The sequence below is a fragment of the Oncorhynchus gorbuscha genome, linkage group LG08 (assembly GCF_021184085.1).
Source record: "Oncorhynchus gorbuscha isolate QuinsamMale2020 ecotype Even-year linkage group LG08, OgorEven_v1.0, whole genome shotgun sequence".
NCBI lineage: Eukaryota > Metazoa > Chordata > Actinopteri > Salmoniformes > Salmonidae > Oncorhynchus > Oncorhynchus gorbuscha.
In genome coordinates this window covers 32,589,668-32,604,539 of record NC_060180.1, presented here as the reverse complement: position 1 = coordinate 32,604,539, position 14,872 = coordinate 32,589,668, and the positions used below count along the sequence as shown (strand labels likewise).

Below are 14,872 nucleotides of genomic sequence, written 5' to 3'. Positions count from 1 at the left end.
CAGATAATTTTAGAAAGGGTCCAGATTGTCTAGTCCGGCTGATTTCTAGGGGTCCAGATTTTGCAGCTCTTTCAGAGCGTCAGCTGACTGGATTTGGGAGAAGGAGAAATGGGAAAGGCTTGGGCGAGTTGCTGTGGGGGGTGCAGTGCTATTGACCAGGGTAGCCAGGTGGAAAGCATGGCCCGCCGTAGAAAAATGCTTATTGATATTCTAAATTATCGGTGGTGACAGTATTTCCTATCTTCAGTGCAGTGAGCAGCTGGGAGGATGTGTTCTTATTCTCCATGGACTTTACAGTGTCCCAGAACTTTTTTGAGTTTGTGTTACAGGATGCAAATTTCTGCTTGAAAAAGCTAGCCTTGCCTTTTCTAACTGCCTGTGTATATTGGTTTCTAGCTTCCCTGAAAAGTTGCATATCACGGGGGCTGTTCGATGCTAATGCAGAACGCCATAGGATGTTTTTGTGTTGGTTAAGGGCAGTCAGGTCTGGAGAGAACCAAGGGCTATATCTGGTCCTGGTTCTACATTTCTTGAATGGGGCATTTAAAAAAAATAACCAGGCATCCTCTACTGACGGGATGTGATCAATATCCTTCCAGGATACCCGGGCCAGGTCAAATAGAAAGGCCTGCTCGCTGAAGTGTTTCAGGGAGCGTTTGACAGTGATGAGTGGGGGTCGTTTGACCGCTGACCCATTACGGATGCAGGCAATGAGGCAGTGATCGCTGAGATCTTGGTTGAAAACAGCAGAGGTGTATTTAGAGGGCAAGTTGGTTAGGATGATATCTATATGAGGGTGCCCGTGTTTATGGCTTTGGGGTGGTACCTTGTAGGTTTATTGATAATTTGTGTGAGATTGAGGGCATCAAGCTTAGATTGTAGGATGGCTGGGGTGTTAAGCATGTTCCAGTTTAGGTGACCTAGCAGCACGAGCTCTGAAGATAGATGGGAGGCAATCAGTTCACAAATGGTGCTTGATGTTAATCTGCTAGTTAGCTACCTCTTAATCTGCTAGTTAGCTACCTACACATGTTTTACTGACTGTGATTTATCTTCAATGCTCTTAAATAATAACTTCATAATATAGCCTAATACTCATAATCTTCTAACTCATGATATATGGCTAGCTGGACAGTGGCTTGTGTGGATTCTTTAGAATATGGTGCTTATAAGGAGTCTAGACTACCTGTGTTCAGTGCTTAATTTGTAAATCATGAATGGTGAGTGGAAAGAGGGAGTGACCTGTGGAGCTTTTAGGTACCGGAACGCAAGAGGTTCTTTAAAACCTTTATAATAAAGGATTGCATGCATATCATCGCTGTGGCATAGAGCAGTAGAGTAGAGGAGCTTACAGAAGTTGCACACATTTTAATATCCTAGAGTCCCTGAAAAATGTGTCCTTTTATGAACACATTTCATTTCATGCAATCTACATAATTTTACATGACTGGAGACTTTGGCAGAATCTTTTTAAATTACTGCACAGATGATCAAAATGATAGGCTACTTTGACACTGACAAAATGAGAATCTGAGAACGTTAAAAACGCCCATGTCTTGAATCCATCAATAGCCTAGGCTTAAGAGTGTGGAGACACACCTATTGACAATATGAGAAGGAAAGCACTAAACATTATTTCTAGTTCACTGACTCACCCAATGATGTGCAGCTCACTCGCCGGCTCGTGCCAAAAGCCTCTCTCAATAGGCCTGTTTGGAAGTTGCTAAAATATTTTTGCAGCCTATAGCAGAAAGATTAGTCTTCACTTTTCAGCAGGAACCACTTGCTTTCCAACCTGTGTTATCCCGCGAATGTATTTTAAATATTGTGAAAGGCCTGTTTTGTCTGCATGCTGTTCACTGACAGATTTCCCAACTGCAGGCTATGCCTTGTTATTAGGCTACACACAGTACACAGACAGGCATTTTTTTAAAGAAGATATTGATCCTCTGTGACTAAATTCTAGGTCCACTCATGGTGTAGTAAGCTATTCTGAAAATGTAATTTATTTCTGAACAAACAGCAGTAATTATATAACTTGCACATTTATTTCAATTTATCAGGGTTTCTGCAGCACCTCCAGTACCCTTCTCCCGGCTATGATTCTATAAGTAAATACATTATAAAGTGCTGCTGTGCAGGCAAACATACCAAATATTGATGACGATGTAAGTGTTATCTAGTGTTAATCAAATGTTATGCTGCTGTGGCAGCACTGTGTAACGGCGTTCTTCGTTTGTAGAAAGAGAGTCGGACCGAAATGCAGCGTGGTGGCTACCTAAATACGGTTCCCCATCAGAGAACAACAACAACAAAAACTGTATACAATAAAATATATATACCACCACCCAAAAGAGCACCTGGCAAGAGGGAGGGCAAAGGTACAGGTGCTCGGGCACAGGTAGACCCCTATCTATGCACGTAACAAGTGTACTGTCTTTACCATGACCTATACGGTTGTGTAGGTTGAAATGTCAGTGTGCTTTAGCATTAGAATGTTACGTGTGAGAAAGGTGTCAGAGTAAATAACTGTAAGGAGAGTTAGTCAGGAGTTGTATATACAGTGTGTGAGCTGCTTGACAGACAGGATGTGATACATCATGTCACATCGTTGATCATAGTGCAGGTTTGACTCTTACCCCTTGGCTGTCACTCACAGAGAACTCCACCTGCATCTCCGACTTGGTCTGGAAGAGATGGAGAGAGAGACAAGTCAGCATAACCCTTCATAGAGTATGTGAGGGAAGGAGGGAGGGAGTGTGGGGAGGTTAGGTGGGAAGGTGTCAAGGTTATTGTATTTTGGGGTTTCTATATTTTCTTATATATTTTTTATTTGAAATTCAGTTAAGTTTTAGATCATTTTCAGACCAGATTTGCTAGTTTTTATTCAGCTTAATATATTATTTTAAAGTATTTATATTTCGTTTTTATATTATTTAGTTTCAGTTTTAGGGACAGAAAGCAAGTGTTTTTTGGGATGTCACTTTTTGCTACTGGAGGGCAGCAATACACAATACATACTTTTATTGGTCACTTACACATGTTTAGCAGATGTTAATGTGAGTGTAGTGAAATGCTTGTGCCTCTAGATCCGGCTATTTATTTTTATTTCACCTTTATTTAACCAGGTAGGCTAGTTGAGAACAAGTTCTCATTTGCAACTGCGACCTGGCCACGATAAAGATTAGCAGTGTGAACAGACAACACAGAGTACACATGGAGTAAACAATTAACAAGTCAATAACACAGTAGAAAAAAAGAGAGTCTATATACATTGTGTGCAAAAGGCATGAGGAGGTAGGCAAATAATTACAATTTTGCAGATTAACACTGGAGTGATAAATGATAAGATGGTCATGTACAGGTAGAGATACTGGTGTGCAAAAGAGCAGAAAAGTAAATAAATATAAACAGTATGGGGATGAGGTAGGTGAATTGGGTGGGCTATTTACCGATAGACTATGTAGAGCTGCAGCGATCGGTTAGCTGCTCAGATAGCAGATGTTTGAAGTTGGTAAGAGAGATAAAAGTCTCCAACTTCAGCGATTTTTGCAATTCGTTCCAGTCACAGGCAGCAGAGAACTGGAACGAAAGGCGGCCAAATGCGGTGTTGGCTTTAGGATGATCAGTGAGATACACCTGCTGGAGCGCGTGCTACGGGTGGGTGTTGCCATCGTGACCAGTGAACTGAGATAAGGCGGAGCTTTACCTAGCAGAGCTTTACCTTTAATAGGGTAAGTTTGGCAGTGAAGGAGGCTTTGTTGCGGAATAGAAAGCCGACTCTAGATTTGATTTTAGATTGGAGATGTTTGATATGAGTCTGGAAGGAGAGTTTGCAGTCTAGCCAGACACCTAAGTACTTATAGATGTCCAAATATCCTAGGTCGGAACCATCCAGGGTGGTGATGCTAGTCGGGCGTGCGGGTGCAGGCAGCGAACGGTTGAAAAGCATGCATTTGGTTTTACTAGCGTTTAAGAGCAGTTGGAGGCCACGGAAGGAGTGTTGTATGGCATTGAAGTTCGTTTGGAGGTTAGACAGCACAGTGTCCAAGGACAGGCCGGAAGTATACAGAATGGTGTCGTCTGCGTAGAGGTGGATCAGGGAATCGCCCGCAGCAAGAGCAACATCATTGATATATACAGAGAAAAGAGTCGGCCCGAGAATTGAACGCTGTGGCACCCCCATAGAGACTGCCAGAGGACCGGACAGCATGCCCTCCGGTTTGACATACTGAAATCTGTCTGCAAAGTAGTTGGTGAACCAGGCAAGGCAGTCATTAGAAAAACCTAGGCTACTGAGATAAGAATATGGTGATTGACAGAGTCAAAAGCCTCGGCAAGGTCGATGAAGACGGCTGCACAGTACTGTCTTTTATCGATGGCGGTTATGATATCGTTTAGTACCTTGAGCGTGGCTGAGGTGCACCCGTAACAAGTAATCTAACAATTTCACAACAACTACCTTATACACACAAGATGAAAGGAATGAATAAGAATATGTACTTATAAATATATGGATGAGCGATGGCCGAATGGCATAGGCAAGATGCAGTAGATGGTATAGAGTACAGTATGTACATATGAGATGAGCAATGTAGGGTATGTAAACATTATATAAAGTGGCATTGTTCAAAGTGACGAGTGATACATTTATTGCATACATTTTCCATTAGTAAAGTGGCTAAAGATTTGAGTCAGTATGTTGGCAGCAGCTACTCAATGTTAGTGATGGCTGTTTAACAGTCTGATGGCCTTGAGATGGAAGCTGTTTTTCAGTCTCTCGGTCCCAGCTTTGATGCACCTGTACTGACCTCGCCTTCTGGATGATAGCAGGGTGAAAAGGCAGTGGCTCGAGTGGTTGTTGTCCTTGATGATCTTTTTGACCTTCCTGTGACATCGGGTGGTGTAGGTGTCCTGGAGGGCAGGTAGTTTGCCCCCGGTGATGAATTGTGCAGACATCACTACCCTATGGAGAGCCTTACGGTTGTGGGCGGAGCAGTTGCTGTACCAGCCGGTGATGGCATAGCAGTTCAGACGTCTTTTGTCCTCGTCTTGTCGTGTCCCGTATTTATATATATATATTTACAACTTTTTTAACATACATTTTTTTTAATTTTCCATCAACTCATCTTCAAAACACTCTCCTGCAACCCGCCTCACCAATTTATATTTATAAAAAAGTATTATTTACCTCAAATCTGTAATACTCCAAGAAGCTAGCCAGAAACTGCCAGAAGCTAGGCCAGAAGATAATCCAGAAGCTAATCAGAAGCTAGTTCAGAAGCTAGTTAGCTTCCTTACTGGCAAATCGTTAGTATTCAGCTAACCACGGTTTGTGGTCATCAGCTATCCTTTAGCTCGAAAATCTATCGCCAGTTTTGTAAGGCGCAGCGCGGCTCGGAACGGAACATACCGGACTAATTTTTCTCTCCATGTCCCTGGATTTCAACCGCTCTCTGGACATTCATACCTGGATCTCACAGCTAGCTAGCTGCTATCCGTGTGACTATCGGCTTTCGTCGATTCCGGAGCAAACATCAATTATTCCGGAGCTAGCCAGCTCCGTCAATCACTCCTGAGTTCCATCAATCAATCCTGGGCTGCAGTCACCTCTCCGGACCCGTTTTACTGCCTACACGGCGCCCCACCGGGCCTTCACATCTGGACTGCCGACGTTATCTACCCGAAGGAGTTATCCGGCTGGCTCCTACGTCGCGACGTTACCTGAACGCCCATCTGCGGCCTGCTGTCTTATCGGCTGCTATCTGAATAGACAATCGGACAATTTATTTATTTATTTTTATTATTATTATGTTTTCTTCTTGGGCCTATATATCTATATCTATTGTTTTTCTTTTTGTTGTTGTTGTGTGATTTGGATTAATCCCCTCTACCACACGGAACTCCACTAATCAACTGACGGAACGCAAGAGGTGGCTAATAACAGACCTCCATCCTGTGCTAGCTTGCTACCGATGGCTTGGCTAGCTGTCTAAATCGCCGTGACCCCCAACCAACCTCTCCACTCACCGGACCCTTTTGATCACTCGACTAAGCATGCCTCTCCTTAATGTCAATATGCCTTGTCCATTGCTGTTCTGGTTAGTGTTTACTGGCTTATTTCACTGTAGAGCCTCTAGTCCTGCTCACTATACCTTATCCAACCTATTAGTTCCACCACCCACACATGCAATGACATCTCCTGGTTTCAATGATGTTGATAGAGACAATATCTCTCTCTTCATCACTCAATACCGAGGTTTAGCTCCACTGTATTCGCATCCTACCATACCTTTGTCTGTACATTATACCTTGATGATATTTTATCGCCCCCAGAAACCTCCTTTTACGATCTGTTCCAGATGTTGATGACCAATTCTTATTGCTTTTAGCCGCACCCTTATTCTACTCCACCTATGTTCCTCTGGCGATGTAGAGGTGAATCCAGGCCCTGCAGTGCCTAGCTCCACTCCTATTCCCCAGGCACTGTCTTTTGACGACTTCTGTAATCGTAATAGCCTTGGTTTCATGCATGTTAACATTAGAACCCTCCTCCCTAAGTTTGTTTTATTCACTGCTTTAGCACACTCTGCCAACCCGGATGTTCAATCTATGTCTGAATCCTGGCTTAGGAAGACCACCAAAAATTCTGAAATTTTAATCCCAAACTACAACATTTTCAGACAAGATAGAACTGCCAAAGGGGGCGGTGTTGCAATCTACTGCAAAGATAGCCTGCAGAGTTCTGTCCTACTATCCAGGTCTGTACCCAAACAATTTGAACTTCTACTTTTAAAAATCCACCTCTCTAAAAACAAGTCGCTCACCGTTGCCGCCTGCTATAGACCACCTTCTGCCCCCAGCTGTGCTCTGGACACCATATGTGAACTGATTGCCCCCCATCTATCTTCAGAGCTCGTGCTGTTAGGCGGCCTAAACTGGAACATGCTTAACACCCCAGCCATCCTACAATCTAAACTTGATGCCCTCAATCTCACACAAATTATCAAGGAACCTACCAGGTACCTCCCCAAAGCCTTAAACACGGGCACCCTCATAGATATCATCCTAACCAACTTGCCCTCTAAATACACCTCTGCTGTCTTCAACCAAGATCTCAGCGATCACTGCCTCATTGCCTGCATCCGTAATGGGTCAGCGGTCAAACGACCTCCACTCATCACTGTCAAACGCTCCCTGAAACACTTCAGCGAGCAGGCCTTTCTAATCGACCTGGCCGGGGTATCCTGGAAGGATATTGATCTGATTCCGTCAGTAGAGGATGCCTGGATATTTTTTTTAAATGCCTTCCTAACCATCTTAAATAAACATGCACCATTAAAGAAATTTAGAACCAGGAACAGATATAGCCCTTGGTTCTCCCCAGACCTGACTGCCCTTAACCAACACAAAAACATCCTATGGCGTTCTGCATTAGCATCGAACAGCCCCCGTGATATGCAGCTGTTCAGGGAAGCTAGAAACCATTATACACAGGCAGTTAGAAAAGCCAAGGCTAGCTTTTTCAAGCAGAGATTTGCTTCCTGCAACACTAACTCAAAAAAGTTCCGGGACACTGTAAAGTCCATGGAGAATAAGAACACCTCCTCCCAGCTGCCCACTGCACTGAAGATAGGAAACACTGTCACCACTGATAAATCCACCATAATTGAGAATTTCAATAAGCATTTTTCTACGGCTGGCCATGCTTTCCACCTGGCTACTCCTACCCCGGTCAACAGCACTGCACCCCCAACAGCAACTCGCCCAAGCCTTCCCCATTTCTCCTCCCAAATCCGTTTGGCAAAATCTGGATCCCTACAAATCAACCGGGCTAGACAATCTGGACCCTTTCTATCTAAAATTATCTGCCGAAATTGTTGCCACCCCTATTACTAGCCTGTTCAACCTCTCTTTCGTGTCGTCTGAGATTCCCAAAGATCGGAAAGCAGCTGCGGTCATCCCCCTCTTCAAACGGGGGGACACTCTTGACCCAAACTGCTACAGACCTATATCTATCCTACCATGCTTCTCTAAGGTCTTCGAAAGCCAAGTCAACAAACAGATTACAGACCATTTCGAATCTCACCATACCTTCTCTGCTATGCAATCTGGTTTCAGAGCTGGTCGTGGGTGCACCTCAGCCACGCTCAAGGTCCTAAACGATATCTTAACCGCCATCGATAAGAAACATTACTGTGCAGCCGTATTCATTGATCTGGCCAAGGCTTTCGACTCTGTCAATCACCACATCCTCATCGGCAGACTCGACAGCCTTGGTTTCTCAAATGATTGCCTCGCCTGGTTCACCAACTACTTCTCTGATCGAGTTCAGTGTGTCAAATCGGAGGGTCTGCTGTCCGGACCTCTGGCAGTCTCTATGGGGGTGCCACAGGGTTCAATTCTTGGACCGACTCTCTTCTCTGTATACATCAATGAGGTCGCTCTTGCTACTGGTGAGTCTCTGATCCACCTCTACGCAGACGACACCGTTCTGTATACTTCTGGCCCTTCTTTGGACACTGTGTTAACAACCCTCCAGGCAAGCTTCAATGCCATACAACTCTCCGTCCGTGGCCTCCAATTGCTCTTAAATACAAGTAAAACTAAATGCATGCTCTTCAACCGATCGCTGCCTGCACCTGCCCGCCTGTCCAACATCACTACTCTGGACGGCTCTGACTTAGAATACGTGGACAACTACAAATACTTAAGTGTCTGGTTAGACTGTAAACTCTCCTTCCAGACCCATATCAAACATCTCCAATCCAAAGTTAAATCTAGAATTGGCTTCCTATTTCGCAACAAAGCATCCTTCACTCATGCTGCCAAACATACCCTTGTAAAACTGACCATCCTACCAATCCTCGACTTTGGCGATGTCATTTACAAAATAGCCTCCAATACCCTACTCAACAAATTGGATGCAGTCTATCACAGTGCAATCCGTTTTGTCACCAAAGCCCCATATACTACCCATCAATGCGACCTGTATGCTCTCGTTGGCTGGCCCTCGCTTCATACTCGTCGCCAAACCCACTGTCTCCATGTCATCTACAAGACCCTGCTAGGTAAAGTCCCCCCTTATCTCAGCTCGCTGGTCACCATAGCATCTCCCACCTGTAGCACACGCTCCAGCTGGTATATCTCTCTAGTCACCCCCAAAACCAATTCTTTCTTTGGCCGCCTCTCCTTCCAGTTCTCTGCTGCCAATGACTGGAACGAACTACAAAAATCTCTGAAACTGGAAACACTTATCTCCCTCACTAGCTTTAAGCACCAACTGTCAGAGCAGCTCACAGATTACTGCACCTGTACATAGCCCACCTATAATTTAGCCCAAACAACTACCTCTTTCCCAACTGTATTTAATTAATTAATTAATTTTGCTCCTTTGCACCCCATTATATATATTTATACTTTGCACATTCTTCCATTGCAAAACTACCATTCCAGTGTTTTACTTGCTATATTGTATTTACTTTGCCACCATGGCCTATTTTGCCTTTACCTCCCTTCTCACCTCATTTGCTCACATTGTATATAGACTTGTTTATACTGTATTATTGACTGTATGTTTGTTTTACTCCATATGTACCTCTGTGTCGTTGTATCTGTCGAACTGCTTTGCTTTATCTTGGCCAGGTCTCAATTGTAAATGAGAACTTGTTCTCAACTTGCCTACCTGGTTAAATAAAGGTGAAATAAAAAATAAATAAAAGAACAGCCTGACAGAATGCTCTCGATTGTGCATCTGTAAAAGTTTGTGAGTGTTTTTGGTGACAAGCCAAATTTCTTCAGCCTCCTGTTGTTGAAGAGGCGTTGTTGCACCTTCTTCACCACGCTGTCTGTGTGGGTGGACAATTTCAGTTTGTCCGTGATGTGTACGCCCAGGAACGTAAAACTTTCCACCTTCTCCACTACTGTCCAGTCGATGTGGATAGCGGGGTGCTCCCTCTGCTGTTTCCTGAAGTCCACGATCATCTCCTTTGTTTTGTTGACGTTGAGTGTGAGGTTATTTTCCTGACACCACACTCCGAGGGCCCATCTTGTCATTGTTGGTAATCAAGCCTACCACTGTAGTGTCATCTGCAAACTTGATAATTGAGTTGGAGGTGTGCATGGCCACACAGTCATTGGTGAACAGGGAGTCAGGAGAGGGCTGAGAACACAACTTTGTGGGGCCCCAGTGTTGAGGATCAGCGGAGTGGAGATGTTGTTTCCTACCCTCACCACCTGGGGGCGGTCTGTCAGAAAGTCCAGGACCCAGTGGCACAGGGCGGGGTCGAGACCCAGGTGATATGAACCTTGACTAGTCTCTCAAAGCAATTCATGATGACGGAAGTGAGTGCTATGGGGCGATAGTTGTTTAGCTCAGTTACCTTAGCTTTCTTGGGAACATGAACAATGGTGGCCCACTTGAAGCCTGTGGGACCTGCAGACTGGGATAGGAATTGATTGAATATGTCCGTATAACACACCAGCCAGCTGGTCTGCGCATGCTCTGAGGACGCGGTTAGTGATGCCGTCTGGGCCGGCAGCCTTGCGAGGGTTAACACGTTTAAATGTTTTACTCACGTTGGCTGCAGTGAAGGAGAGTCCGCAGGTTTTGGTAGCAGGCCGTGTCAGTAGCATTGTATTGTCCTCAAAGCGAGCAAAGTAGTTGTTTAGTTTTTCTGGGTGCAAGACATCGGTGTCTGTGACGGGGCTGGTTTTCTTTTTGTAATCCGTGATTGACTGTACATCCTGTCACATACTGTACATCTCGTGTCTGAGCCGCTGAATTGCGAATATACTTTGTCTCCATACTGACGCTCAGCTTGTTTGATTGCCTTGCGGAGGGAATAGCTACAGTGTTTTTATTCGGTCATGTTTTTGTTCGCCTTGCCATGATTAAAGCAGTGGTCCGCGCTTTCAGTTTTGCGCGAATTCTGCCATCTATCCACGGCTTCTGGTTGGTGAAGGTTTTAATAGTCACCATTGGAACATCATCACTGATGCACTTGCTAATAAACTTCTAATTTGCAATGACAGCCTATCCCAGTTAAACCCAGACGGCGCTGGGCCAATTGTGCACCGCCCTATAGGTCTCCCAATCACAGCCGGATGTGATGCAGCCTGGATTTGAACCAGCGCAATGAACCTCTTGCACTGAAATGCAGTGTCTTAGACCACTCGGGAGCACTGTAACATTCATCATTACACTCTTCCTAAGCTCACTTCTCTCTGTTCCATACTTAAGCCTTCCCTTCTTTTCTGACATTCTTCCTCTTCTCATTAATGTGTGTGTGTGTGTGTATACCTGCAAGTGCCTGTGTGTGTGTGTGTGTGTTTGTCTTCTAACCTCGCGGTCCAGGGGCTGTCGTAGCCACACCACTCCTGTGTCTCTCGCCACGGCAAAGTACCTCATGGCCTCCTCTCCCACGACACCAAAGATGAGTGGCTCCTGTTCTGGGTCCAGAGCCTCTAGCTGGGTCACTGATGTGCCTGACATACACAGAGGGAAACATTGGTCGAAGGTCAGTCAAAGGAAGACATTGTTTGGTCCAAAATTGCACCATATTCCCAATTTGGCACCCTATTCCCCACTAAATAGTGATTAGGTTGCCATTTCGGCCACTGGTGGAAAAAGTAACTAATTGTTATACTTGAGTAAAAGGAAAGATACTTTAATAGAGAATGACTCAAGTAAAAGTGAAAGCAACCCAGTAAAATACTACGAGTAAAAGTGCAAGGGTCAGCGATGGTAGACGAGAAGCAGGTACAGGAAGTGAACATCTAATTATCAACGGACACATAACAACATGAATGCTGACACAGGGAACAAACGAGGGAGCAGACAGTTATACAGTGCCTTGCAAAAGTATTCATCCCCCTTGGTGTTTTTCCTATTTTCTTGCATTACAACCTGTAAGTTAAATTTATTTCATTTGGATTTCATGTAATGAACATACATAAAATAGTCCAAATTGGTGAAGTGAAAGTAAAAAAATAACTTTTATCAAAATTTTAAATAAATAAATAAAACGGAACAGTAGTGCATGCATATGTAATCACCCCCTTTGCTATGAAGCCCCTAAAAAATATTTGGTGTAACCAATTCACATAATTAGTCACATAATTATGCACACAGGTGGACTTTATTTCAGTGTCACATGATCCCAGTATATATACACCTGTTCTGAAAGGCCCCAGATTCTGCAACACCACTATGCAAGGTGCACCACCAAGCAAGCGGCACCATGAAGACAAAGGAGCTCTCCAATCAGGACAGGAATACCGTTTTGGAGAAGTACAGATCAGGGTTGAGTTATAAAAAAATATCAGAAACACTGAACATCATATGGAGCAACATCAAATCCATTACTAAAAAATTGAAAGAATATGGCACCACAACAAACCTGCCAAGAGAGGGCCACCCACCAAAACTCATGGACCAGGAAAGGAGGGCATTAATCAGAGAGGCAACAAAGAGTCTAAAGATAAACCTGAAGGAGCTGCAAAGCTCCACAGTGAAGATTGGAGTATCTGTCCATAGGGCCACTTTAAACTGTACACTCCACAGAGCTGGCCTTTACGGAAGAGTGGCCAGATGATGCGAATTTTTGCAGCTTTTCGCAGCTTTTTGTAAAAAATCGTGCAACATTTCAAAGTCATTTCAAAGAAGACACTCTGAAGTCTCTAAAACCGGTTAACTTGTGTCTGTGGCTATAACAGAATGTGTTTAGGAGTAAAAATCCCAGGGAAAACTGTTAACCAAAAACACAAAAAAAATATTAATCCGCCAGTCAATGTTTTGTCTAAGGCGACAGAAAATAAACGAGGTTCCCATTTCAACGCCTACAGCTTCCACACGATGTCACCAGTACTGGCATTTCATGGCTGCTTTAACCTTGGTTAGATGACGTATAGGCACTTCCTGTCTTGGGGCGCACCGCAGGATGTTATGAAAGTGAAAACATGGACGATGACTTCAAGACTTGCTGCTATCGAATACAGATCGCCCCGTGATCAATTTGATAGATTATTAATGTTTATTAATACCTAAAGTTGGTTTAGAAAAGTAGTTTGAAGTGATTTGTAAAAGTTTATAGGCAACTTTTATAATTTTAAAAAGTGACGTTATGTCTTGTAAAGGGGAATTTTCCTGGATCAGACGGCCCTTCATAAAATGACATTTTGGGTATACAATGACGGATTTAATCGGGAAAAAGACCCAATTGTGATGTTTATGGGACATATAGGAGTGCCAACAAAGAAGCTCGTCAAAGGTAATGAATGTTTTATATTTTATTTCTGCGTGTTGTGTAGCGCCGGCTACCGCAAAATCTGTTGTTTAGGTGACGTTCAGGTATTTTGGGGGGTGCATGCTATCAGATAATAGCTTCTCATGCTTTCGCCAAAAATCATTTTACAAATCTGACTCGGTGGCTAGATTCACAACGAGTGTAGCTTTAATTCAGTACCTTGCATGTGTGTTTTAACCAGAAGGGGACTAGGGTTCCAATTTGGGAACCCCCCCCTCACACGTTCAGCTGGAAGGTGGCGCATGGAACGCAAAAATATTCCTAAAAATATTTAACCTCCACACATCAACAAGTCCAATGGCTCAAATGAAAGATAAACACCTTGTTTATCTACCCAGCAAGTCAGATTTCTAAAATGTTTTACGGCGAAAACATAGCACATATTTATATTAGATCACCACCGAAACAAAAGGCAAGCGGCGGCCATTTTGTCCCAGAAAAAATAAAATTTTACCAGAGTGGGAGAGCGGGAGCAGGAGTGACAAATAGTCTAAAGGAATGTGGTTATAAATATATTTAAGTATCAAAAGTTAATGTAATTGCTAAAATATTATTAAATGTGGCTTACTTAAGTATTGAAAGTAAAAGTAGAAGTATAAATTATAAAAAATTCCTTATATTAAGCAAACCAGGCGGAAAAATGTTAATGTTATTTTAATGTATGGATAGCCAGTGACACACACAAAAACTCAGATATAATTTACAAATGAAACGTGTGTTTAGTGAGTCCAGCAGATCAGAGGCAGTAGAATTACCAGGGATGTTCTCTTGATAAGTGTGTGAATTGGACCATTTTTCTGTCCTACTAAGCATTCAAAATGTAAGTACTTTTGTGGGTGTCAGAGAAAATGTATGGAGTTAAAAAGTACATAATTTTATTTTGGAATGTAGTACAGTAAAAGTTAGTAAGTATAGTATAAAAAGTATAAATAGTAAAGCAAACTACACATGAAAAACTACTAGTACTTTAAAGTATTTTTACTTAAGTACTTTACACCGCTGAATTTTGTACGCAATGTTACCATATCAAGAAATAAAAAAGGCAGTAAAGCTGTATTACTTTTTCTATACCAGTACAATAACGCTCATGAAAATACTGTTTTAATTTTATTTTATTTAACCTTTATTTATCTAGGCAAGTCATTTATGAACAAATTCTCATTTACAAAGATGGACTATCAAAAGGCAAAAAGGCCTCCTGCGGGGACAGTGGCCTGGGATTAAACTAATAAATACAATATAACTATAGGACAAAACACACATCACAACAAGAGAGACACAACACTACATAAAGAGAGACCTAAGACAACAACATAACAAGGCAGCAACACATGACAACACGGCATGGTAGCAACACAACATGGTAGCAGCACAAAAACATGGTACAAACATTATTGGGCAAAGTCAACAGCACAAAGATCAAGATGGTAGAGACAACAATACATCATACAAAGCAGCCACAACTGTCAGTAAGAATGTCCATGATTGAAACTTTTAATGAAGAGATTGAGATAAAAACGTCCAGTTTGAGTGTTTATTGCAGCTCGTTCCAGTCGCTAGCTGCA

General features: G+C 43.1%; 1 protein-coding gene across 1 annotated transcript in view; it reads right to left on the bottom strand.

The window, feature by feature from the left end:
- LOC124041504 (cadherin-23-like) overlaps positions 1-14,872 on the bottom strand; it is a 640,482-nt gene that overhangs the window by 441,146 nt on the left and 184,464 nt on the right. The window contains 2 exon segments of the mRNA XM_046359178.1: positions 2,640-2,687; positions 11,345-11,487. Coding sequence (XP_046215134.1) covers positions 2,640-2,687; positions 11,345-11,487 — 191 coding nt within the window.